This window comes from Lupinus angustifolius, chromosome LG01 (genome assembly GCF_001865875.1).
Source record: "Lupinus angustifolius cultivar Tanjil chromosome LG01, LupAngTanjil_v1.0, whole genome shotgun sequence".
NCBI lineage: Eukaryota > Viridiplantae > Streptophyta > Magnoliopsida > Fabales > Fabaceae > Lupinus > Lupinus angustifolius.
In genome coordinates, this window is record NC_032009.1 from 3,300,611 (window position 1) to 3,327,467 (window position 26,857).

The 26,857-nt window shown below is 32.8% G+C and overlaps 4 protein-coding genes across 6 annotated transcripts; 2 read left to right on the forward strand and 2 right to left on the reverse strand.

Moving 5' to 3' along the window:
* On the reverse strand, positions 80-3,821 carry LOC109347520 (nucleosome assembly protein 1;3-like). 2 transcript variants are annotated; one of them, XM_019587423.1, is made up of 12 exons: positions 3,663-3,820; positions 3,514-3,557; positions 3,260-3,355; positions 2,798-2,890; positions 2,527-2,605; positions 2,389-2,450; positions 2,087-2,271; positions 1,810-1,987; positions 1,638-1,681; positions 770-968; positions 628-642; positions 80-424 (listed from the first exon to the last, which is right to left on the reverse strand). In XM_019587423.1, exons 1-12 carry the CDS (start codon positions 3,706-3,708, stop codon positions 356-358), a joined length of 1,110 nt encoding a protein of 369 aa, XP_019442968.1. In that variant the 5' UTR covers positions 3,709-3,820; the 3' UTR covers positions 80-355. The 2 variants fall into 2 exon arrangements, with proteins under 2 accessions (XP_019442968.1, XP_019442976.1); XM_019587431.1 differs by lacking the exon at positions 628-642 and having other exon boundaries at positions 3,663-3,821.
* Positions 13,614-17,161, forward strand: LOC109347506 (IQ domain-containing protein IQM4-like). Of its 2 annotated transcripts, XM_019587403.1 has the most exons (10): positions 13,614-14,107; positions 14,327-14,742; positions 14,843-14,957; positions 15,130-15,195; positions 15,292-15,380; positions 15,487-15,574; positions 15,694-15,924; positions 16,106-16,207; positions 16,444-16,881; positions 16,962-17,161. In XM_019587403.1, exons 2-9 carry the CDS (start codon positions 14,369-14,371, stop codon positions 16,867-16,869), a joined length of 1,491 nt encoding a protein of 496 aa, XP_019442948.1. In that variant the 5' UTR covers positions 13,614-14,107; positions 14,327-14,368; the 3' UTR covers positions 16,870-16,881; positions 16,962-17,161. The 2 variants fall into 2 exon arrangements, with proteins under 2 accessions (XP_019442948.1, XP_019442957.1); XM_019587412.1 differs by lacking the exon at positions 13,614-14,107 and having other exon boundaries at positions 14,214-14,742.
* LOC109347560 (casein kinase 1-like protein 12) lies at positions 18,105-24,652 on the forward strand. Its single transcript, XM_019587480.1, has 14 exons — positions 18,105-18,582; positions 18,662-18,702; positions 19,486-19,555; positions 19,721-19,869; positions 19,961-20,056; positions 20,141-20,211; positions 21,165-21,226; positions 21,336-21,399; positions 21,475-21,559; positions 21,634-21,760; positions 21,884-21,966; positions 22,053-22,116; positions 23,588-23,670; positions 23,874-24,652. The coding sequence occupies exons 1-14, from the start codon at positions 18,507-18,509 to the stop codon at positions 24,159-24,161; spliced, it is 1,359 nt and encodes a 452-aa protein (XP_019443025.1). The 5' UTR covers positions 18,105-18,506; the 3' UTR covers positions 24,162-24,652.
* Positions 25,947-26,785, reverse strand: LOC109347570. The gene has a single exon (XM_019587492.1). It carries the CDS (start codon positions 26,630-26,632, stop codon positions 26,252-26,254), a length of 381 nt encoding a protein of 126 aa, XP_019443037.1. The 5' UTR covers positions 26,633-26,785; the 3' UTR covers positions 25,947-26,251.

The window sequence follows — 26,857 nt, forward strand, 5'->3', positions numbered from 1 at the left end:
CAAGGTGACACCATGTTACCATCTGAAGTAAAAGAACAACAGAATCCATGCTATATTAACAAAATAGTAAAATATCAAATTCCGGGAAAAGGATGAGATAATCAAGTTCTTAACAGCAAACTATATATTTCAAGTATACCAGATGGCATAAATTCATGCAACAACAAACCACACCATCCTAACTATATAATCCATTTCCAACAGGGCAGTAAAATGGAGAAAGAAACTCTCAACAGATCCAGACTACAAGACTAAGGAAGAAAATCAATATAAATTAACACAAAACCAGAGCATGAAAAACCCACTTTCCATCTGACATTCTTCAACACCAATAAATTCACCACAAACCAAACTTCTACTGCTGCTTGCACTCTGGAGGACGCTCACCTTGCTGACCATCACCAAGCTGTGCTCTTCCACTCTTCTGAAGATATACAGTAAACAAGAAAATCAAGCATGTAAGTTTCAAATACACCGTACGAAAGAATAAATAACTGCACCAACAATCCAGCTTCGGTAAGCCAACGGATTAAAAAGAAAAGGCATATATGTCAAAGATGAGATCTTGTGTGTCTACATCAATGATACAAGTTATTTCATTTAGATAACAAAATCAAATTATTTTACCTTGTGTGCAGATGGCTGCATCAGCATTCAACGAAATTGAGGCCACACAAAAGATGAGTGAGAAAAGAAGGTTCAGTTAGATTAAAACTTCAAGTAGGAAACAAAATCTAGGAAGAAACACTTCAAGCAATTAACACTGTACCTTCTTTTTACTCTTGCTTTCTTCCTCATCTTCATCGTCGTCTTCATCCTCATCTTCGTCATCCTCTTCCTCCTCTTCATCATCATCCTCTTCAACATCATCATCTTCATCTTCATCCTCCAGGTCAAACTCCTCCTGAATGGCCTCACCAGTAAACCATGATACAGCATGGGGGATAATCTTGTCTCTTATTGTTGACCTGAACAAGTGTAACAAATGATCAAATAATAGATTCAGAAATCAAGATTACAATATAACAAAGGAAGCAAAGGCTCTGAAAAATTGGTACGCTCTCCAGAGTTGCATGCACATAGGTGCATGTGTACATGTACACCATGGGTTCATGACATGTAGATATGAGGCAGGTCACAGAAATTAGTATAATTAATCATAGATACTGCTTGGACATGAGTCGGTTTGGCTTGTATATGGCTCACTGAAATATGCCCAAAAATGGTAAGCTGCATTTCAAAGCATTACATAGGAATTTGCCACTCGACCCAGCTTTGTCCGGCAACCGGTGATTTTTGAGTGGCAAAACATCCAGTAGGCAGTGATACATGCAGCAGTACTCTCCAGAAAACCCTTTCATACTTTCTGCTTATTGCTAAAATGTGTTCAAATTCTAATGTTTTGCTGTCATACTTTTTTGAGTGGAATTCCACTTTTTCAATAGCACATGGATACACAAGCACCAATCGGCACATAAAAGCAGACACACTTGTGATGCACTCATACCCTAGTTACCATGACAATTTTAGCACTTTATACCCATAATATAGAGGTAAACTACACTTAAACAAAAGACTAGCAGCATGTTGTAAACTCAAAAACAAGCAATGACTAAGAGACAGACAATTAAGCTCACCCAATGTCATAGTCTTGTTCCATCTGATTCTGAAGTTCCTCAGCCTGTTATAAAAGATGAATTGGTTAAAGCAAAAAGAGTATACTAGTATACCTGTTGTTCATAGCAATAGTATAAAATGCAAGTTCGTTGTTATAATCACTATCATGATTATCTAAAATGAGACTAATACCACATCTTCATCAATATCATCATCGTCGTCGGGGACTTGTGGTGGGTTGAAGAAATTGAAGAAACTCTCACAATCTTCAGTTTTGGTAATTGGTTTAGCATTTTTTGAACCCTTCTTGGGCTTTTTCTTAAGAACCTTTTGTGTCAAGCATTTTCCTGGGAGCCATTGAATTTCAGTCCTGCAAGTAAAATATAGCAAGCATAATTAATTTGTCAAAAAAGGCAAACATTTAAAGATATCGCAAACAAAGACAAGGTGATAAGATCAACAAGCTAACCCAATTGCTTTCTCCAATATCGGTTCATCCTCATCAATCATATGATATGTCTTAGTCAAGACAGAATTTGAAAAATAAGGATTTGAATCAAAGAAAAACTCAAGCTTGAATCCTTTGGGGTTTTCTATCCTGATCCACTTGATATCTTTGAGAAAATTAAGAGCAGCTTCGTCACGCTCAGAAATCTATTTTTCATAAGCAAACGAGAGAATTAGTGAGCATGAGACTCAAACTAGGTTGCAAAACATGCATAGCATTGAAATAAAATAAAAAAGCCTAATAGTTGAACACAACTGTCTGACCTCTTCAGCTAACACTTCATTATTTTTCATTGCAGTAAGCCAAAAACCAGGCACTCCTTTCTCTACATGAAAAAGATCGTTATAGCAAGTAAATGGGAAACTGGTAAGAGAAAAAACAAGTATATTCGTAAACAGTACCCTCATCCTCTTGGGTATCAGCTTTTGTTTCATTTCCAGCCCCTTCAACTTCTGTAACACCATTTACTATTTCATATCGCTGCATCCATGCACAATAAAAAATGAGAATACATCATTTGGTACATCAATTGTCCCAACAGAGCTAAGTCGTGATTTATAGAATCTTAAATTGATAGAGAGAAAATAGCTTACTGCAAGGAGCACATAATTCAATACAGATTTTGCAACAAATACAAACATAGCTTATAAAATCATAGGTAACTTGTGATACCTTCGTATACAATGGTTGATACAATTTTTGGTATTTGGCCTCGAGAGCTGCTCTTTCCTCAAAAAACTTGGCCTCTATCTCATCATGCTGACCCTGTAAGATCATCAGAATAACATTCAGAAGCAAATAAAAAGCATCTATAACAATACCAAAATCTCATATCCATATACATCAGCACACGCACAACACATATTTGACAAAAAAACAGGTAGCAGTATTAAATATTAAACTTTTCCCTGAAATAAAATTATTTAATTTTTAACTCGTCTTTGATTATGTACATGCATCTTTTTTTTTTTTTGCTTACAAAAACGATAACGAACTTCATAAAGTAATTACAAAATTGATTAAGGAATATACTAATAGTAACTTAATAACCATTGATTTGATTGAGACTATTTCTTGTAAAATAGATAAATTATACAAAAGAATAGCATTATAACTAGAAAATACATATTATACCTGAATCTCTCTGAGAACATCAACACGCTTTCTCACAACAGGTGAGAGAGACTCCAAAATATCAGAATGATGCCCTGCCAAACTTTGTATCTTGCTCTGCATATAACACATAACTCAACAAAATCAACAATTTAAATATAAACAAGCAATCAACACTTCTGCAACTCTTAATCTAAAGTTCATACAAATATTACTAAATAAAACATCAACAAATAACATAATAAAGATATTAAAGCATAAAAAGTAATATAGACCTTGAGAGCGTTGACTAGGTCAGCTCTATTCTCTTGATTCAGAGCTACACCAATGCATTAAACCCAATAAAAAATTAAATTAGCAATTAATAAAACGAAAAAAAACGAAAATTAGAAAAATGATTGAGAAATTGATTATAGTGCAATACCAGCTGTGAGATCTGAGACATTGAATGCGTCGTTGTTGTTGCTCATTGAAAGAGATAGAGAAGAAGCTAAAACCCTAGTAGAGAGATAGAGAAAGGAGATTGTGTATGATATAAATGTGACTAAGCTCAAATTCCGCTGCCTCAAACTTGTTTCTAAACCCAATATATATTATTGCTTAGGGCTTCGTTTCTATTTCTTTTTTCTTTGTTTTTTCTAGTGATTTTCTTTTGAGATTTCATCCCATTTTGGAGGCCCAACTAACATAGATTGCTTCAATAAGCCCGTACTTCTAGGCCCATAAATGGTCACTTGAGGTGGGGAATTATTGTGGACAAGAGTGCTTAACTTAGAGAAATGTTTTTCTTACATCAAAATTGGAGGTAATATGGAGCATATCTTATATTCCAAATTTTATATCCTTCTATTCTATGTATCATTTCATTTATATTAGTCAGAAAATGTAAAGTTTTATATATTTACTTCATGTTGTATTTTTTTGACCAATAAAAAATAAGTGGCACGAGAAGTAGTACAAAGTTTGGGGAAGATGTGACTCCTGATAATATAATATAGGGAAGAGAGAAAGTGGTACAATGTAAAAGAAGAAAAGATATAAGATGTAAAAAATTAGTTAAGAGAAAATTAAGATAGAAATGTAAATGTTGACTAATGTATTTGATGGAATATTTCCTTTATCCTAAGCATCTTCATCTAAAGTAAACTTTTAACATCTAAAGTAGTACAAAGTTTGTTTGAAGGTTGGACAAAGTTCTTTAAAGGTATTTTTCCTAAATGAATGAGTGAATATTTATTGTTGATTTGATTTTAGTGTATAGAGATCTAAACTTGTTAAATAATTATATATTCGGAATATTCTTGCTTTATATATAAATTGAATAGTGGACAAAATAAAAAGAAATATATTCAATTGTGTATTTGATTTTGTGCTTTATATAGTATGTTCTTACGCAAATATATTATAGAAATATCATAAATTGTATATTAAGGTAAGTAATGCCTTAGTGTCTATAAAACATGGATAAAATAGCTATAATTAATGACTAATGATGATTAATATAAATGGTCAGCAATAGCAATATATTGATAATATAGTTAATGAGACGATTATTTGTTATTGACACCAAAAAATAATGAGATATAATAGTGATTAATATGTAATGAATCGAAGTTAGAACTTAGAAGTAATGTATATTTCAAATTGGAGCAAATGACTTAACAATGATTACTAATGACTTGTTTGATTTCAGGACTGGGATGACATATTCTGAACGATATCTCATTCCAAGCCAATTAAAATGTGACTTTTTATTATTTTTTGATTTTAGAATTTTTCTTTTATTCATATAACAAAATATGATAGACTTAAGATAGAGAATGAGACAAGATTGCTAGCGATCATTTTCCTTGATTTACATATGCTATCTAAATTTTCATGCAAGCAATTAAGATGAATAACTTCGCCATGTGTAACATGGACCAAGACTAACTCTTTATCAATCAAAGAAGCATAATATATAATTAAAATAATTGTTAAACATTTGTTTACCACACACTCTAAAAAAAGTTAATAATTATTATATGAGAAAAAACTTATGTGAAAATACATAAATATACTTATCTCTAGATATAATGTGTTGTATACATATTCATATAAGTTTTTTACTTAATATAAATACCGGTTTTGTTGTTTTTAGCCTTTCATAATTTTCATAATTTTTCAAACTTAAATTATTTAAAAGATTGAAAGAGCAAAACATTTTTGTTAAAAAAAGGAAATAATAGAGAAGATAAGGTAAATAGGCGATAAGGTAAGGTCATATTTAATAATGAGTTAATTACACTACCACCCTTGAGTTTTAGTGAAATTATGTAAATCATCCCCTATTCTTTTACACCTACATAAAACTCATTAGTTTTTATAATTTAATTACACTAACTACATCTGCATGAAAAATAAATGTAATTTTTTAAATAAAAAATGTGATAAATGCAATTCATTTAAACAAAGCATAGTATATTGTGATGAGAAATCCAAATAATACACAAATTAATGTATCTTTATTATTTTTTGTTACAAAATGCATCAAAAATTATATAAAGATATTGTTTAAATCGCTCTTATACTATATTGTAACGAATCAAAAATAATAAATATGTATTCACTTATATATTATTTTGACTTGTCTCCACAATATATATGTTTTGTTTAACTTAATTGCATTTATCACATTTTTTGTTTCACAAAATTACACTTATTTCTCTTGCAGAGGTGGTCAGTATAATAAAAGTATAAAAATGAGGGATTAAGTTTAGAAAAGTGAAGGATAGTTTATATAATTTCCCTAAACTCATGAGTGTGAATGTAATTTATTCTTTAACAAACCTTCACTCACTCATTTCACTCCTTACACCAAGTGTGCATTCAATTTCAAATGTGCTCCATTATTCATTTATATATATGTGCGTTCTGCTTCGCTTATTCATTCACCTCTCTGTTTCTCCTTCCATCAACACTTCTCTTAACGCAATACATAATATATACTGCTGAAATTGTTGAATGTGTAGTTGCATGTGTTTTCTTAAGGCAGACATGGATTGTTATTTTCTGATTTCTTGTTGCGTAAAAGCAGAGGTCAGAAAATGACGGTCAGGATTCGATTGGCGAGGTTTGGACGCACGCATCGACCATTCTACCGAGTTGTTGCTACTGATAGCAAAACAACAAGAGATGGCAAGAACCTCCAAGTTTTAGGTTTCTACAATCCTTTAGCAGGTTCTCTTCCCACTTTTTATTATAGAGTGCAAAACTATACAAGATATAATATTATAAGATTTACAAGTCTTAGATTAATATAAAAGAATAATGTACTAAACGATAGAACAAGTTACTTTAAGGAAAATTATATATATACAATAAAATGACATATGTTACTTGTAAACCAATTATTCATAAATAAAGTATTATGACATATATTACATAGGTAGGAGGATCTATTACTCTTATTGTAAATGTTAATATCTCTTGTTAGTGCTTTAGAGGTATTGCTTGTTGCTTTATATTATTTTGATACAATCCTATAGCTGAAAAAATGATGAAAATGTTATCTTGTCTGTTTGTGATGCTGCTATCTGTGTCACTCTATGGATGCATTTTGTAGCTTGGTTGTGTGCTGTTTAGTTGATTTCTATGTTTCTACATTATTTCTTGATTCCATGGATTTGTTGTTGAGACATTATCTTGTTGTGATTGTATTCATTTAGCTTGGGTCTTTTGGTCTTGCGTTTTAATTGGGTCATCTGTAACTTTCTCTAGATACTATCCAGCAGATAGGAAAGAATTATAGCTTAATCTAACTACGTAGAATTAGTCAATAGTATTATTATTGTTATTTAGGTTAGGTGTAAGTAAACAAGAATTTTCATTTGAAAAAAATAAATATAAAAGTATTAATTTATGTTATTATAATATATATTTTTTAATTAAATTAGATTTTTTAATTGAGTGAGAATAGAGATGGCAAAACAGGTTGTCCAATCTGTTTATTCTGCTGCCACAAATGTCCGCAAAATTTTAAACGGGCACGAGCATGCTCGCATTGGCTTAACAGGTAAAATTCAATGTCCTGCCCATTTTAAAACGAGCTAACAGGCAACCCGTAGACACTGTTAAATATTAAAAAAAATAAAAAGTTCATATAATAAATGAAATTAAATTAAATAAAGTAGTTGAAGATAAAATATTAACAATTTTTTTGATATTTTATATGAAGTTTAACAAATTACATTAGATTACAATTTTTTTAAGGATTAAAAATCACATTACATAATAATTTATTTAATTTTTTCCTTAAATTATATTTATGGGTCATCCACGGGCCGTCCGCATGCCCAATGGAAAAGCCCACAAACTTGACAGACAAAACAGGCCAAGAAAAATGAGCAAAATGATAAAAATTGTATGCTCAACCCACAAAGAAATATGAATTATGCAGGCCGCACCCTTGAGCAATGCCCATTTTACCATGTATAAGTGAAAACACCAAATAGAACAAAAATGCATGAGACAACCGTTTCTTGAGTTAGGTTACCAAAGATGCATCTTTTTATTAAATAAATAAGTTAGTATGATGCACGTACTAACAAGAGCATGTATGTTATGGTAGTACATAAATTTTATATACTATTTATTCATCATTCACTAATCATTTTTTAATTATTATTAACTCTTCATAAAAGTAGTATAAATGAATAATATTACACTAAAATCCAAATATCCCAATGTCAACCAAATTTAAAACAATGAGCTTTAGACTAACAAATAACAATTAAAGTATATTATAGGATAATGTATACTACTACCTACTTGTGGATATGCCAGTATGTCATCCTGCTAGTTATAGCCTTATAGGGTCCATTAATAAAGGTGGTGAGTGAAACAAGATCAACTTACACTGTAACTTGGCATTTGACATTAGGACTATGTTTTGAAACAATGATTATTTATTTTATAATTTTTTTTACATTAACTTTAAATATAACCACTTCTAATTTGAAGATAAAATAAGTTAACCCAAATTGGCAATCTTAAAAGAAACACCAAATTAAAAAATGATCGGCAAATTCTATTTTAGTCACGTTAATTTAAACTCTATATATGGAGATAGGAGCATAATCCTAGCAGTTTGCTTGTGTGTTAGGTTTTCCTTTTTTAATAAATAATGTGTGTTAGTTTGTAGTATTATAAATTTATAATTAAACTTTGATAAAGGAAAGGGGTTGATGGAGGCAAGTTGTCAAAAACAAATCCAGATATTATATTGAAGTTGTAAGCTCACGTATGTATTATGATTTATGACTACCAACGGGTCAACTACTTTGACAGCGAAGCTTAGGCGGAAATTAGGAGAATACGAATAATATATCATTATATTAAATTATATTATAAATATTTTTTTCTATTTACAAGAAAGTGATATATTTTACTTATAAATTAATAATTAATTATTTTATTACATATATCATTTACTTTTATATATAAGAGAATAAATAAAAGAATATACAATTTTATTGATGAAAAACAAAAACTGCCATTTTTATAGTTTTTTAATATCAGAGTCTTCACTATCACCTTAGCATAACACACATATCGAGATAAATATTAAATATCTTGATCACAAATATAAATAGTCTAATATTTGTTCTTTGACACAATTTAGAGTTAGTGATAATTAAAAATGAATAATGAATGATATGATAACTATTGTTATCGTAACTTGCAACAATTCTCAATGTTATGAAATAATCGTTACTAGCTGAGTCGTGGCTAGGTCGCTCTCTTTAAGACGTTTCGTAGCACAGCCCAAAATGTGCAAGTAGATTATTAACCACGTTGTCACCATGATAAAACAGCCCAGATCTCTGTTATCGAGTTCTTACTGCACTATAAGAACCAATCTCGAATACACTCACTCACAATATGGTTTTCAGTGCCAATTCTCTTCCCCCAATACTGACTGCCAGTGTCAGGTCTCGAAATGTTCAGAATATGGCTATCTGTGCCAATTCTTTCCCCCAATATTGACTACCAGTGTTAGTTTTCAAAATTCCCACAATTTGGTTGTCTTTGCCAATTCTTAGTGCCATAAAGTGGGAGAAGTTTGCCGAAAATGTATCGGGAGAAATATGAGGGAGAAAGAAAAAGTTGAATGAAAACGCATTCAACTTGAGGCAAAATATAATGGGGGAAGAAAACCTCTATTTATAACATGAGATTTTTTCCATGTTTCCCATCTCTCCATGTGGGACTTGAGATTTGTTTTTTTTCAAAACTTTTCTATGTGAGACTTGAGAATTTTTTAGATTTCATACCCAAAAGTTCTCAATAATGGTTTTCAACAAACCATATTCCAACAATCCCCACTTGAAATTAAAAAACGATTTCCGAAAATATTTGTGGTCTCAATAAGATTGTGCATAAACAAAGGTGTCATACGACTTGAACATTTGCATAGTAGTGAATAAGATCCAGATTTTACTAGAGTGACTCGTAGTCTTGAACTCTATCTCCGACATCAAACCACACACAACATTTTCAAAGATGTATTTTGTAAAACCTGTGCGTTAAAGGTCATGCACGTCTATCCCAGTATAGTGAACGCTCTAGAAATTTATGCCCTAAAATTTCATAGGAAGCATCCCCACTTTTACATTCACATAGGTGAGTCTATCAAGAGTAATCTTGTAGCCTATGTACTCCACTCCAATTGGAGTATAGGTCCTATTAAGAGTTTAAATCATCCTTACATATGCTGCAAGAATCATGCTTGTCATAATTTTATAGCATGTTCATTCTCACATCACTTCAAAACTTGTTATTACCCATTGAACCTATTTCTTGGGATCTCCAGTCAGTTAGATCGGGTTACCATCATGAGTGATCCTCGTTCTAAGGGCAATAGTCACATACTATTAGAAGTATTATAGACTTTCTCTCTAGCTAGTCCTTTCGTCAAAGGGTTTGCTAAGTTATTCTAAGTGCGTACATGATCCACTCTAACAACTCCCGTAGAAAGTAACTCTCTAATGATGTTGTGCTTACGACGAATTTGTCATTTCTTACCGTTATAAAAGCGGTTCTCAATTTTTGCAATAGTCGTAATACTAACACAATGGATCAACACAACTGATATCAATTTTTCCATAGAGGAATCTTTGCAAGCAAATTTATCAACTAGCTTACTTCTTCATTAGCTGTTGCTAATGCTATCATCTCAATTTCCACAGTGGATTGAGCTAACATAATCTGTTTCTTGTTCGACTCTAGATATTCTATCTCATCATTTATGGTTTCTCGCCACAAATCAACGTCCAAAGAAATTAAAACTTCTTGGAAAGTTGATGGATTATCCTCCAATATATAGACCATATAATCAGGTTTATACTCTCTAACAATTATTGCTCTTTTACTTACTCTAGGTTTTATTTCAAACCTTTCATTTTCCATCATTATCTCTAATCACAAGTATGTGACGAGTTGATGTGCCCCTACTATTCCTTAATTTTAAAAGGAATTTCTCTTCATTGAAGCCAACATTGTTAGACTCAATGATCACTTTTGCGTTGAGGTCGTAAAACCTGTACGCCTTGCTGTTTATAACATACCCAATGAATATACCTTCATAGACTCTATGAGTTTAACTCTCTAGGACCATACTATCATAAATAATTTCATGAGCAATTCTATGTATCTCATAAGACTGTGACTCTATTGATTTATTATCAGTCATTTGATACTTGAGGTAGTGGTAACATCATATATATATTTTATTTATTTTAACTTCATCAATATCATATTTCTTTATTTCTCAAGTACAAATCAAATTAATTTGGAAGACTTATATGAGCTATAGTAATCATATGGATCATCTCACAACTTATTCAGAATGAAATTATTACATATGTAATCATTTTCATCTTATATAGCTATATTAATAGCTAGTTTATCCTCTTTTTTCAGCTTTCTGTAGCAGCATTAGACCAATGATTTTCAAAACGTGTACCTTTTCTCATAATGAGGAAAAATTTCATCTTATGTTACTAACGTTTGAAATTTACCACATCAAATCGAAATGGTTTATTCAAATCATAGTTGTTCGGTCCAGTAATATTATTTACGAATGTCATTACAGTAGAAACGTCTTAAGATTGTTGTTAGTGTAGCTTGCAACAATTCTAAATGGCACGAAATAATCGTTACTGGCTGAGTCACGACCAGGTCGCTCTCTTTAAGACGTTTCGTGGCGCTGTCCAAAATGTGCAAACAGACTGTCAACCACGCCGTCCCGAGGATAAAATAGTCCAGATCTCTGTTATTGAGTTTTTACTGCACTGTAAGAACCGATCTCGAATACATCCACCACAATATGGCTACTTGTGCCAATTCTCTTTCCACAATACTGACTACCAGTGTCAATTCTCGAAATGTCCAGAATATGGCTACTTGTGCCAATTCTTTTTTCCCAATACTGACTACCAGTGTGAGTTCTCGAAATTCCCACAATTTGACTGTCTGTGCAAATTCTTAATGCCACAAAGAAAAATGGAGAGAAATTAGTCGGAAATGTATCGACGAAAAATATGAGGAGAAAAAAAAAGTTGAATAAAAATGCATTCAACTTAAAACAAGTTATAATGATGGGAGAAAACATCTATTTATAAAAAAATAATTTTCAACAATATCAATAATAATTTTCAACAAACCATGTTCAACAATATCAATATAAAAAAACTCTTATATTTTGAGCGTATACATTTTTTATTTATATAAATATAGCGTAGTCAAATCATGATCACGTTCAACTCTTCATACTCTAGGTTGTGTTCGGATATTACTATATTTACCTTTCAACCTACAGAACGCCATTGACGTGCATTTATCCTTTTATTTTATTTAAGGAAAAATAGTTTTATTAAAAAGTTCAAATATAGAAAATAATAAAATATACATGAAAAAAATTAAATTTCAAATTTTTAACCCATCACTAATAATATGCATTTTCCCACTTTAAATCCATTAAGACAATGCTATTAAATTACTCTTTTATATTTCCCTAATATGGATTATAAAATTAGAAAGGGTGCCAGATTCCAATGAAAAGAGTAAGAGACACACTATTGAATGTAGTGATTTTTTACCATTTTGATAGAAACACGTTTTATTCATCAAGAGTTTAAAATTTATGCAGGTAAAGTTTTTTTATAATATCGATATATTATTCATTATTGATTTGTATTATTTTGTTTGAGAGTCAATAATAATTAACAAATTAATGGTGAATAATTTACTGATAATGTAAAAAACTCTTACACTGTCATTGTATACATATTAAATCCAATAAAATTTAGTAATATCATTATTTATTTATTTATCTTGGGTTAGAATCCATGTGAAAATCTGAATATGTTCTCAGCATGGCCCACGAAGAATGTGCTTCTTGCCATGAGTTTCATCCTCTACTTATGTAAAAGGCTGCTTCTTTTTATACACACGAAAATGTAACTAAATTACACAAATATTTTTCTTTTTTGGTACACCTTACACAAATATTATAAAAATTATAATTGTAATGACAGAATAAATTTTCTTATGATCACTCGTTTATCAAGATGCAAACAACATTCATATATAAAATCTGTTAAAAATAACTTGCACAAGCCTAATAAATCAGCATCACTTTAAAGTTGAGTGCTTAAGGTGACTTACCATACCATTCATCAGAACTTCTTATCCGTAAAGTATATTAAAGAAAATATACAAATAGTTAACTTAAGTTGCTGATCATAGTGGAGATTATGCCCCAAATGAACTTTATATTGGAAAATCTAATCTTAACTATTTTTTCTTTCTTAAAAACTAAGCATTTTTCTTCAAGTTCCAGCATATTTCTTGGTTCTAAAATCATCATTATTACTTATTAAGAGGGAGTTTAGTGGTTGGGACACAGAGTTAAACCGAAAATACATGATAAAAACAAAAATCACCATTACCTGTTGATTTTTCCATTAAATGCAGTTTGTATGGTTAACTGAAATCAGCAGTTAGAAAAAGTGTAAAAAAATGGTGTGAAAACAATAGGAGTCTCACAAGTTGCACCACTAGTTACCGATTAAAAAAATATATTTAAAATATTAATTAATTAATTTTCTGATCAATCAAAGTTGATAGTACGTGAAATGATACAACTTTTGTGAGACGTGCACCCGAAGACGATTGTAGCAACTACCATAAAAATTGTAATGTAACACAGTTTACATTCTGTTACCCCGTGAGAAGGGTTGGTTGACTATTAAAAATGAACACGAAATTCCATATTTACTATCACTGAATGATGCATAAGATTAAGAGCAACTTGTGTTTCTTCATGAAACCTCGCAGAAGCATACTTTCTTTGACCATCACCTCTTTCTGTAGTTGTTCCTGTTCTTATTTATGCAGCATAAATATAACCATAAACATTACTACTACAACCACAACCCCATATAAGGGACTTTTCACAAAACACAAACTTTCAAGAGAGAATTCAAAACCACCAAACTAAAAGCTTTGAATTCCTCAAACAACACGTGAGTATTGGTTTAGACCTTGTAAAACACAAAAAGTAACCTTGGAACTTTGTATTCACACACCATTATTTTCCATTTGGAAAGTGTCCTAGTAGATTCCTTAGTAGGAATTCAAAGACTGCTCCTTTCTCTCATTTTCCAGTTTTTGACCCGTATTTGTGGAATATTTGTCACCCCAAAAGCCTATATAATAAGCAAAGTTAGTGTTTGATCTTTGAGTCATATTTCAATTCATTTTCAGTAACAATCACATACAAGAGTCAGAGAAATATCTTGATACTCCATAGTTCATAAGATAAAGGTAAATGAGTAAATCATTCATTATGAATTTTCATATCTGCTCTGTGAATTGTTCACTTGTTTGCTATATTGTTCACTGGGATCAATAATTTGGAAATAAGTACTATGTGTCTATGGATAATGGGTTATCATAGTTATATGCATTTCAATTTAGTTTATTTGACTTGAAGTTTGTATGAATTATTTTATAGCCTGACAAATATATGTATCATTTTTGCAGACATAAAAAGAGGGTTTTCTTCAAAGGGTTATTTGCATCTCTATGGGATTGATTTTGAGAGCAACAAGTTTCAACAAAAGAGAATCAGAAAGTGCTAATGTTTTGTCAAATGGGTCCAATAAGAATAGCAGTTCAAGCAGGTTAAGGGATTGTAGACCTGAACAAGTGATCCTTGAAAGAAATTTATCAGTTTTTCAAGATAAGGAGAACATGGACTTGAATTCTCCTGCAAGCAAAAATGATGAATTCGATAAGAAACCGGTGCCGAAGCTTTCTTTGCCAAAAGCAGTGGTTTTCTCTTCCCCTAGACCTGTAAGTGAGCTTGATGCTGCTGCAACTAAGCTTCAAAAAGTGTACAAGAGTTACCGTACTAGAAGAAACCTTGCAGATTGTGCAGTAGTTGTAGAGGAGTTATGGTGAGGATCAATAAAAAGTTGAACAATGTTTTTGACTAGTTTATTTGCTTAAACTTGTTGTAGCTAAATGTGTTACTGATGTGTGTTTTAAATGATGTAGGTGGAAGGCATTAGATTTCGCCGCTCTCAAACGGAGTTCTGTCTCGTTCTTCGATGTCCAGAAACAGGAAACCGCCGTGTCACGGTGGGCAAGGGCAAGGACAAGAGCAGCTAAGGTATTAATCATTTGATCAATTATAATCTATGGCAGAGTTGTGACACATTTTGTGGCAGAGCAGATATTGTTTTTATACAGTATTTGCCTTTCTACAACTTCAAGTTACTTGTGCCATTTTGTATATTTTATTTAGACTCTAGTTGGTGCTAACTGTAACTTTTCTCATACAGGTTGGAAAGGGTTTGTCTAAGAATGAGAAGGCACAAAAACTTGCACTGCAACATTGGCTTGAAGCTGTAAGTCCTTGAACCTGAAAGTTTTTAGCCAATTATACCAATAAACTCAATTTTAGCAGCATTGATTCATTCTTGTTTGTTCTACTAATTGTACAGATCGACCCACGCCATCGCTATGGACACAATCTGCACATGTATTATGATATTTGGTTTGAAAGCCAAAGCACCCAACCATTTTTCTACTGGTAATTGAACACTTGTTCTGATATATCCATTTCTTCTTTACTATAATTATCAAGAAAAGCTAAGAATTTGGATGGTGAATTAATCCAAGTTCTTTATAATATGTAGGTTGGATATTGGAGATGGCAAAGAAATAAATCTTGAAAAGTGCCCAAGGAGCACTCTACAAAGGCAATGCATTAAATATCTTGCACCAGTAAGTTTAGTTATATCTGAAATCTGAACAATCCTACTTTTGGATATATATACAAGCCTAATGGTTATGTCTGATATTGTATAATTTACCTTTGTTGTTTTGTTTTGTTTTGATTGTAGAATGAAAGGGAAGAATATGAAGTAATTGTTGAAAATGGAAAACTGGTTTTCAGAGAGGATGGGAGGTTTGTGGATACTGATGATAAGTCCAAATGGATATTTGTTCTTAGCACCACAAGGGCCTTATATGTTGGGAGAAAACAGAAAGGTAAATTTCAGCACTCAAGTTTTCTATCTGGAGGTGCAACCACTGCAGCTGGTAGATTAGTGGCCCATCAAGGTGCCCTTGAGGTATGGGTTCAATAATGCATTTCATACAAGCATTATATAACTAAAGTCATTATTATTTTTGGAGGGTAACATGTATAATCAACATTATGATATCATATAATGCATGCTCATGCATAAGAACAGTTGTTGTTTTTCATGAGCAAAATTTGCTGACTAAGTGTTGTGATACACATCATTGCAGGCTATTTGGCCATATAGTGGTCACTACCACCCAACAGAAGAGAACTTTAAAGAATTTATAAGCTTTCTTGAAGAGCAAGAAGTAGACCTCTCTAATGTGAAGGTAATCATTGCTTGGTTCTCAAATAATGGAATGAATCAGCTATACCAAGTTAATTTCGCTAACTCTATCTCGTCCAATAAGAAATAGTGTCATATCATTTAAATTTCTATAGGCTTGCTAAATATGAGCTGAAATTTTAAATAATACGACACTATCTTATTAACGGGACATGGTTAGGAAAATCGACATGAGTTATGAACAATTACGTGATGGTTATTTTTGCTTGTTTGATGCAGAAATATGCCATAGATGATGACACTCCTTCACTAATTGGGACCAATTCATTTACTGCCACTAATGAACCACAACAAACCACAACAAATGCAATTAATGTGAATGATAGCAATGTGGTAACAACAATTCATAAAGAAGTTGATGGCAATAAAGTTGAGGTCCCACAAGCATTTAACTTGTCCAAGAAGTTATCTCGCAAGTGGTGTAGTGGGGCTGGGCCACGTATTGGTTGTGTTAGAGATTATCCTGAACACTTGCAATCAATGGCATTGGAGCAAGTCAATTTGTCACCAAGGCCCAATTCTTCAAGACTTACTAACTATGGCCCAATTCCTTCACCTAGACCCAGCCCAAAAGTTAGAATGTCCCCAAAGATTGCTTACATGGGATTACCCAGCCCAAGAAACCTGATTCCAGCTTCAAGTTAAGGGATTCCAGGCTAATGTTTTGGGATAAATCAATGTTATTCCCTCACATTTGGATAAAGAACTAATCTCTTTCGGGGTGCATAATTCCAGATCATTTTAGTAGAAGACACTTCTTGACGGAGCAACTAGTAAATGATGAGATCAGAGGACTAACGAAAAACTATTATTTCTTTTGTATTTTTGTCCTTCAAAATTCGTTTATTTCTTTTTTCTTTTATGAATTTGGATTTGTAAGGATTCTGATTTCTGACTCAGTGTGCACATTGTACCCATCACTCATATTTGCCTCTTTCTTTTTTGGGAAGGCATAAAGGTTCAATCAATTCTTTACTGTATATATATAGAATGCAGAATGTAATGTGAGCTCAAATAATTCATGGTGTCATAAGACATTTATCAGGAAAAATAATTTCTAATACAAAAAAAAAGTTTTAGAGTGATTTTTGCTTTGTTTGACAAACCCAACTTCAAGCTTATAAATTAGCTGAAACGTTTAGTTTTCCTAAAATATTAAGCAAGGAGTTTTTTTTCACATTTCTTTGAAAAAACTTCTACCAAATAACTACACATAACTTATTTATAGTATATTATTTACACTAAAGTAGAAAAGAAAACTTTAATTATTTTATTTATGGATAAAGTTATAGGATGTTAACCCCTTTATCAGTAGCATATTTACGTGTGCCAGTGGTGAAGCTAGAAAGTGGTCACAATGGGTAACATTGATTCAAATTGTTCGCTATATGGGTGTAATAATGTAGCTAGTGGCTGCATTAATTTTCATATATTGAATCACAATGATATAATTATCTCAAGTTACAATATTACCATATAAATAAATTTGCACATCAAATTCAAAAATAAATTTTAACTACATAAGGGATGTATCAGATTCACCACAATTATAATAATTACAACCATATTCACAATTTACAACACATATGGAACTGAGTTAAGTAGGATAATAAGTAATCAATCAATTGCATTATCCATATCGCACCTAACAATAATTATAAAAAATTGCTATTTTTTAGAAGGAAAAAAACAAAGTTTACGCTCCACGATAGTGGATAAAAGTCACGTAAAGTGGGTCCCAACTACTGATAACGGCGCTAGGAAAGTAAGTAACACCACGCGTAAAGAACACGCGTGGTAGACATGCTTTTTTTCTTCTCGCTTTCGAAGAAAACAAAACCAAAATAACCAACGGTTGCAATAATCAAATAAACCATAATAAAAGAGAGAGAAGAATAAGAAGAACAAAAACACTTTTCACGCTTTTTCTTTTTTTCTTTCTTTTTCTTCAAAATTAAATTCCTTCTTACCCAACCCAAATCCCTTTCTCTCTTATCCACTTAACCTAACAATGGAAATCTTACCAATTATCCTTCTTTTCTTACCCTAGATCTCACTCTACAATTTCCATTTTCCTTTTTTTTATTCCACTTGTTCATCCTTTTTTTATAATCTTCAGTTTCAGTTTTTTCTTCTATTCATGAGTTCCAGTTTTGGGTACTGAGTATATAAACATTTAACGTTTTCCTGAATTAAGGGTTGTGGTTAGATTAGGGTTCCAAAGTTTATCTTTTTTTTTTTATAGTTTTGTTTAGTTCTGTTTTTTTCTACGACCCTTTTGAATGGAACCTCGTGTTGGTAATAAGTTTCGGTTGGGACGGAAAATCGGTAGTGGTTCATTTGGGGAGATCTATTTAGGTTTGTTTGTTTTCTCACCTCATTTTTTTCTCACATATTCATTATTTGACTTTTTTTAATAACTTACTTTGTTCTGCAGGTACTAATATTCAGACTAATGAAGAAGTTGCAATTAAGCTTGTAAGTGTTGTTCATCAATTGGTTTTCTGGTGTGATTCCAATTTCAGCTTATTTGCTGTTTTTTGTTTTAAATTTCTGCCATTTATGTTCTGAATTGTGTTTGATGGTTTCATGTTCTGAAATATGTGCAATGAGTTGTGGAGTTTGGCTTTGAATTATCAACATTGGAATTCTTCCCTGAACTTATTCTGTCTTTTTATTATTTGGGAGGTTGATTTGTGAAAGATTTTTTTGGATTAACTTTTATGAAGCAAACTTGGGAATGTGCTGAAAGAGTGGGGTTGAAATTTGGAATTGTGATATAATTGTGCTAACTGTAGGCTTGCACCATTACGTAGTAGTGTAGTACACTGCACAGCTAAGTTAAGTGTGAAATGAGCAAGAGTCAAGAGGTGCTACGTAGTTGCCAGGATTTAATGCAAAATCAGATATGGTTCCCACATTTGCTGGGATGCTGTTAAAGTAGTTACTTCCAAACTATTGGGGGTTGGGGGATCCAACTGAAACGTTCCTTCTTTATTCAATAAAATCTCCTCACTCACCAGCAAAATATTGGCGTTCCCCCGCCTATTCAAGATTGTGATACTAACAGGCCTTAACATTATGTGCATTGCAAAATTAAATTTCTTTAGTAACTCATCATGCTGGTAGCCCGATTTGAACTTTGCTGCCTAGTTTTCCGTTAGTTTATCTTAATTAAGCACTGAGTTCATGAAATCTACAATTGAACTGGAGCTGATTTTTCGTTATTTCTTTCTGTTTCTCGCTGCTCTTTTGAATTAGGAAAATGTCAAGACGAAGCATCCTCAGTTGCTGTATGAGTCCAAGCTGTACAGAGTTCTCCAGGGAGGAAGTAATGCCAATTCTCTTTCCGTTTTTTCTTTCTAATTTTTCATTGGTGTGCACTTTCTTCAAGGAAAATACTAGTACTTTTTTCTCTTTCATCCCTCTCCCTTTTTAGGAAAAATATCTCATTTATAATCTATAATTAGTTCTAACTCAAGTTTGGTCTTGGCAGCTGGAATTCCAAATGTTAGATGTTTCGCGGTGGAGGGAGATTACAATGTTCTAGTGATGGATCTGCTTGGACCTAGTCTTGAAGATCTATTTAACTTCTGTAGTAGAAAGCTATCACTAAAGACCGTCCTCATGCTTGCTGATCAAATGGTAAGTCTCTTGATTGTCTTTGTAAAACTCTGTCTGAATTATATATTGTGTTGTTCTTAAGTTCTTATACCCCGGTCCTTTGTTTTTTCAGATCAACCGTGTTGAGTTTATTCATTCTAAATCATTTCTGCATCGGGATATCAAGCCAGATAACTTTTTAATGGGATTAGGAAGGCGTGCAAACCAGGTGGCTTATCCTTTTGACACTTTGAATCTGATGTATTGTACCTTCGGGTATAAAAGTATTTACTGTATATTGATGTGCATGTAGGTTTATGCTATTGATTTTGGATTGGCTAAGAAATATAGAGATAGTTCAACCCACCAACACATTCCTTACAGGTATGAAGATATAGTTGATGTTTATTAAATGTTGTAGCTATCTAGGTATCTGCTGTTGTTAGGCCTTGTTGGGATAGTACAATTGACATACGTAATTTTAACAATATCCAATCGCCCTCGTGCCCTGGACCACCTTATTTATTTATCCAATTGAATTTCTATTTTCTAAACTGTCAAGTTACCATATACTATAGTGCTTCTCTATGCAAAAAAGGAGTGAAGATTATTTGACAATATACTCTCAAACTAATTTGCATTAGTTGGGATTTTGGTGTCAGCCATAACATAAACTAGATAAACCAACAATCTCATTGTTGTTGCTATTTTCTGGACATTCACTCTCCCGTCTTTGTTTAGCCAGTATGATGCAGCTGTAAATGCCTTCCATACTTATACATACTATATGCTGTGATTTATTCTTTCTGGGCAGCATGCCAGCATCTGAACTGGTGATTGGGGTTTATGTTTAATTAATTGTCATAAATCCATCCAAAATCGATTTGGTTTCAACAATTCTCACTTTTGTGTAGAATTTGGTATTAAACTAGTTTTACACCAGATATTGTTTGGTAAATATTGTTTAATGCTGCAAACAAACCTGAAATTATGTATTTTGAGTCCTTTTGCTACTGTATGACTATAATCTGGATTTTATATACTGTGACCCTATTCTTCCTGCACCATTCATAATTTGTATACGGCTCATTTTGCATTGAAGCCATTTTTTGATCCTGTTCAGATCATGTTTTGATCCATTTTTTGAGGAGTGGATAAATTATGCATAGAATGCGTTAACGCTTTCATTTGCTCTACTGTCTGGTTTTCAGGATCAACTTAAGATTTTTATCACTGATATCATTTTTTCATCAACGATTTTTTATAGTGTAGACTCAGCTTCTCTGTTCTTTGGGTATCAATTTTTATTTGTGATGTATAACATATTAATACTGCAGGGAAAATAAGAACCTGACTGGGACTGCAAGATATGCTAGCATAAATACTCACCTTGGCATTGGTATGTATTATTTGATGGGTTTCCATTGACATTTGTATTAAATCACCGGTAATGTTTTGTTATTTAATAGATCTGTGTTGCTTGTACTTGTCTGGTGGTTGATGCACAGAGCAAAGCCGGAGAGATGATTTAGAGTCTCTTGGATATGTTTTAATGTACTTCCTAAGGGGAAGGTGATTATTCCTGTCTACCCGACTTTGGTGTTTGCCAGCACTGTATACTTTGTCTGATTTGCATTTTCTTTGTAGCCTTCCTTGGCAGGGACTAAAAGCAGGAACCAAGAAACAGAAGTATGACAAAATCAGTGAGAAAAAGGTTTCTACCTCGATTGAAGTAAGTCGATCTCCTCCAATGCATGTATTATGTACTTTTTCATGAATTACACTGACAATGATTGCTTATTCCAGGCCTTGTGTAGAAGCTATCCAACAGAATTTGCATCATACTTCCATTACTGCCGCTCACTAAGGTTTGATGATAAGCCAGCCTATGATTATCTCAAAAGGACATTTCGCGAACTGTTTATTCGTGAAGGTTTGAAATTATTTGCATAGAAAAGATCCCTTTTGCCTCACCTCAACTTTATCATTTTATGCTTTCACATCTGTAGGACCATGGTTTGAATTTTTGTTTCTTCTCAAATTGGTATTTGAACAGGATTCCAGTTTGATTATGTGTTTGACTGGACCATATTGAAATATCAACAATCACAGCTTGCCACTCCTCCAGCACGGGCCATTGTAAGCTTCCCCATCTTCCCTTTTTTGTTTTTTGAAATTTTGTCTTCTCCAATGGGTGGAATTTTGAGATGCTTGTTTTTATTTAGGGTCTTGGTGCTGGAACCAGTTCTGGAATTCCACCAGCTGTTAATAATGCTGATAGACAGACAGGTAGGTCTTATAAGTAATCTTGTAAAGTGGCAAGCCTTCATTAATTTTTTATATATCTCAAGAAGAGGATAAACTCAATGTAGCATAGATGAGAATATTTTGTTGGATGAGTGAACACATTAGACGAGATAGGATTAGGAATGAATGCGTTAGTAAGGAAGTTGGGGTAGCTCCTAATGTAGAAAAGGTGATAGGATTAGAAATGGTTTAGGCACATGTGAATGAAATCGTTAAAGTCCCTACTAGGGACCAAGGCTTGGTTCTTTTTGTTGCATCTTATAAAAATAAATATGTATGTTTTTAATCGTATTCTTGTTCGGTAAGGGTGCATTTGGGTGTAAAATAAATTTAAAGAATATTATTTGGAGCTGAAAATTTGGAAAACAATTATTGTAAACAAAAGAAGCTATTTGTATAAGTGATTAATTTTGGACAAAAGCCAATTCATCCAAATGTCAAAAGAGAACTATAAATGAGAATTACACATTTCAATAGTTAACATGGACTTCTTTTTATATATAATATAGAAATATAGATCATAGGTATAGATTTTACTATGTATTGTGTTATATTTGAATATAATGTTTTTATTTTTTATTTTTTAAATGACTATTGGTAATGATAATTGTGATTAGGGCACAAGTGAAACTGGAAAATAATATTAATTAGTAGATAAGAACACCCCTTTCTTCCATTCACCAAGCACCACCCCCTTCCAAGCGCTGCCTCCATTTGCAAGCATTACTTCCATTGTGTTTCTACCTTTTGTTATCAATTTCACAAAGCCCAGAACTATTTGAGTTGTATGCTAAAGAGAATAAATGAAAGAAGTAGAAATACATTGTGAAGCGGAGAACATGGGTGAAGGAGCGGGGATTTCGTTTAGTCCTTTTGCAGTTTATTACAATCGAAAGTTTTTGTCCAGTGGTTTATTGGGGGACAAAAATGACTTCTTGTCCTGTCCCTCGACTTAGATTTTGCCTAGTACCTGTGTCAAATTAAAAATCAAACAATGCATAGTTTTTTGTTCTGTCTCCCTCAATTTTCAGCAAATCAAACACGTGTATTTGTATTTCATGCGAGACTCCACATGCCCCATCAGGTTGGAGCCTCGTGCACTTAACCACCATTTTTTGGATTTCATGTGACTCTCCCTTGACTCCACCATGTGGTAGCCTCGTGCACTTGCCTTCCCTTTATGAGACTTAAAGACTACAACCATGCGCTACGGCTTGATTGTCAGATGTGATTAACCTTTTCTGTTAGTTTATTTTTATTTCTTTTAATTTGTTCTACAAAAATTATTAGTTTTTAGCTATTTCCTAGTCCTTGCTGTTGCTTTAATGTTAGTTTTTTTCTTCAGTTACCCTTTTTTTTTTACAATAGCTTGTCCTTTTCATCCAAGTTTAAATGTATTTAGCTATGTCTCATGTTTCTCTCTTTTTTTATGTTTGTTTCCTGTTTATCACAGGAGGTGAAGAAGGTCGACCTCCTCCTGGTTTGGTGTCAGTGGATTCTTCGAGGCGAAGAATGCCTGCACCCATCTTAAATTCTGTAGGTTTCTCTATCCAGGAAAAATCCAGTAACCTATGACTTTTTGCTTTATTAAGGATGCTATGCTTAGTTCAGTTAGTTGTTTGCAATGCTTGGTTTATTAGAGGTTCTATGTCAAGAATTAGTTCACTTTTACCAATCTGTTACTTAAAATGATTCTGACTCTTGCTAACTCAAAAACTGGTTCATCTATGATCATGCAGTTATCAAGTGCCAATTTCCTGGGCCAGTCAAGTGGATCATCAAGGCGAGCTGCTGCTTCTAGTAGCCGTGATGCATTTGTTGGTGGTGAGTCAGATATTCTTGCTCGTACAGCTAGTCCTGGAGCAACACAGAGATTTTTGAGTGGGCAAAGAAGTTCACCAATAGGTTCTTCTGATCCTACGAGAGTGTCAGCTGCGAGAAATACTCATCATGTCAAGAATTATGACACTGCACTCAGGGGCATGGAGAGTTTGCAGTTAGAGAATGATGAGAGGACCCATTATTAATTTCTGATGTTTTGATCTAGTAAATTTGTGAGTTGATACTTGATAGGCACTACAATACTTACATGTGTCACTAAATTGAGGTGTGAGGAAATGCCGGTCTGATCTTCGAGATTTTGGATTTATATTGTTAACTAATCTGCTCATACTGAGGAAGCTGAGAAGCTGAAATAATCTGTGAACCAAACCTGAGGTTCTGCTTACTATAAATCTTAGGTTTAATAGGCACTTCTCTTCTGGAAGGAACTCTTAAGTTTCATGACCTGTTTTCCTGTGAGATATTGTATTGCTTTACCAGATGTTTATGGTGTCACTGGACCGCAAAGAATTACCAACATAAATGTAATTAGCCATTGTAATCTTGTTGGATGAGATTCCCAAGTTTTCACTGCGTGTCTGTGGAGATTGCTCATGCATTAGGCACATTTACTGTACTTGGAATGTTCTACCTTTTGAGATTCCTATCAATGTCTAATCATTGAATCCTTCTACTTTTCCCTAGTTATCTCTATCACAATAAACTTGTGTGGCAATTATCTGGTTTTGATAAAAAGATGTTTATCAAGTTGGATGGATAGCTCTACTTGTCATATCTTGCAATTTATAACACAAGTTAGATTGAATACTCTACTTGCTCCTCAATTCAAGACTTGCCTACCCTTTTTTCTCTCCTTATTTGTGCACTTGTGTTCATGTCCTAAATAAAATTATTTTGGCATATTGAATGTGAGGATATCTCCGAGAACAGATTCTTTGTTGAATTTTTACCTGACTTGTTGATGGAAAATTGAAAATATCATCTTTGTTGTACAGTTTCTCTCATAACTGAAACTTCTATTTCAGCTGCTGAGATGAGTGTTATAGAATTTTAGTACAATTGAAGAATTAATTATTCATTACTAAAAAATCCTAACAATCTTGATACCTACGAAATAGTCAATTAATTATAATATTATGCAGTTTATGAAAGGAGCGCTGAAGAATTTTATAAGGTTAGTTAGCTTGTTTTAGATAGTGTAATATAAGCTCCAATATATACACATCAATCACTTTTGTATCAAATGGATTTCAATGGCCAAAATTTCCATGCAGGTTGAATTTGTCATGTCCTACTTATTTGGTGTGTGATCACTGCTATTTCAAATCCACAATCAACATTGTACTGAAGACGTTTTGGAGAAGACTACAGAAACTGTTACCTTAGGCAGTAACATATTTACAGTATCCAAAATGTAAGCCATATCATCATCAACCAAAAAGGTAAAGAAAACTGCATTAAAGAAGGCCACTATCTGACACATATATTGGTTACATCATGACATGAGAAATGGAAGAAAAACACACATATTGACATTAATTAATGAGTATCAGCATGCACTTATTTCATATAAATGATAAATGCAGATTAAAACACCAAGCTGGAAGGAAATTACATTCCAGCAACCAAAGTAAGAAGAAAGTTAGAAAGTCTTACTCATGAGTACCCATGATAACAATATCATGTTAGATGATTGAGCACACTAATCAATATATGATTAAGAATAAATGTATTAACTAGAAAGTTGGAGTTGTTTCTAGTTCCTATTATAGAAAAGATAGTACAATCACAGTGTGAAGGAGATATTAGAGTAAGATAATGAGAGTAAACCAAATATGAATTAGTCTATCTTCTAGAGATAGATGTGACCAAGAAAAACAAAAGGCTTTAAGATCTGGATATCAATGTCTTGTCGACATGAGGATATATGATAGAACATCATTCCATCCATATAGATGACTTCATTTAGCAAGATTAAGACTTGATTATTGTATCCGTGAATAAGCAGCAAACAAGATGGTTACACTTAACTCTTAACATAAATCAAAATGAACACATGAACCACAATTTCTCTTCCATATTACATTCCTCATGTGTACTTTCAGCCATGGAAATAAAACAGACACTAACCACATACAAATGATTATTCACCAATTAACATATAAGATACATCACCAAGCTGAAAGATATGCAGCACCCAAAATTAAAGGCCCTTAAAGAATTAAGGGTTTGTTTAATTTCAAAGGCTAACATAACATAACACAACAGAACTTAGCTACCATCCTTTAACAACTCTATTGCACCTATCCTTAATCCACTTGAAACTCTTCCTAAAAGAGCCTTTAAGTTTACCTTCAACAGTATAAACCTTGTAACTAGCAACCCTTTTCTTCCTCTGCAATTCAGGATCACAAAGACTCCAGCTTTTAGAAGTTGATCCATTTGTTGACTTTCCTTTCTTGAACTTTACATCATTTTCAACACTACTCATCTGGGTTTGTGTTGGGTGAACAGAAGAAGCATAAGAGGCACTGTAACAACGTAGATCTTGCATGCCATGGACACCATTTGAAGTGGTTCCTCCACCAGTTCCATTATAAGACTCAATCTGCGTATTTCTTCCATCACCGTACGATTCGGATCTGAAATCGTTCATCTTTGTGGAATTGCAAGGAATACCCCAAAGGGATAAATTGTGTGAAGGTTGAAACTTTTTCCAAAAGGGGTTTTGGTTCTTTGTGCTTATGCCATGTTTTTCACAGATTGATTTTTTTTCCTTAATCGACAGCAATTCTACCAGGGGCGATGGGTACTATGGTTTTAGCGTCGGTGTAATTAATTTTGCACAAGAGTGAGGATCTCTCGATTAATGAAGAGACAA

Coding starts and splice junctions, on each gene's coding strand:
- LOC109347570 (XM_019587492.1), bottom strand. CDS start 26,632: ATGAACGATTTCAGATCCGAATCGTACGGTGATGGAAGAAATACGCAG.
- LOC109347506 (XM_019587403.1), top strand. CDS start 14,369: ATGGGATTGATTTTGAGAGCAACAAGTTTCAACAAAAGAGAATCAGAA. Junction 14,958..15,129: donor CAAGGACAAGAGCAGCTAAG/GTATTAATCATT, acceptor TTTCTCATACAG/GTTGGAAAGGGTTTGTCTAA. Junction 16,208..16,443: donor TAGACCTCTCTAATGTGAAG/GTAATCATTGCT, acceptor TGTTTGATGCAG/AAATATGCCATAGATGATGA.
- LOC109347560 (XM_019587480.1), top strand. CDS start 18,507: ATGGAACCTCGTGTTGGTAATAAGTTTCGGTTGGGACGGAAAATCGGT. Junction 19,870..19,960: donor TCATGCTTGCTGATCAAATG/GTAAGTCTCTTG, acceptor TTGTTTTTTCAG/ATCAACCGTGTTGAGTTTAT. Junction 21,400..21,474: donor ATGTACTTCCTAAGGGGAAG/GTGATTATTCCT, acceptor TTTTCTTTGTAG/CCTTCCTTGGCAGGGACTAA.
- LOC109347520 (XM_019587423.1), bottom strand. CDS start 3,708: ATGAGCAACAACAACGACGCATTCAATGTCTCAGATCTCACAGCTG. Junction 2,272..2,388: donor ATGAAGTGTTAGCTGAAGAG/GTCAGACAGTTG, acceptor TATGAAAAATAG/ATTTCTGAGCGTGACGAAGC. Junction 1,682..1,809: donor ATGATATTGATGAAGATGTG/GTATTAGTCTCA, acceptor CTTTTATAACAG/GCTGAGGAACTTCAGAATCA.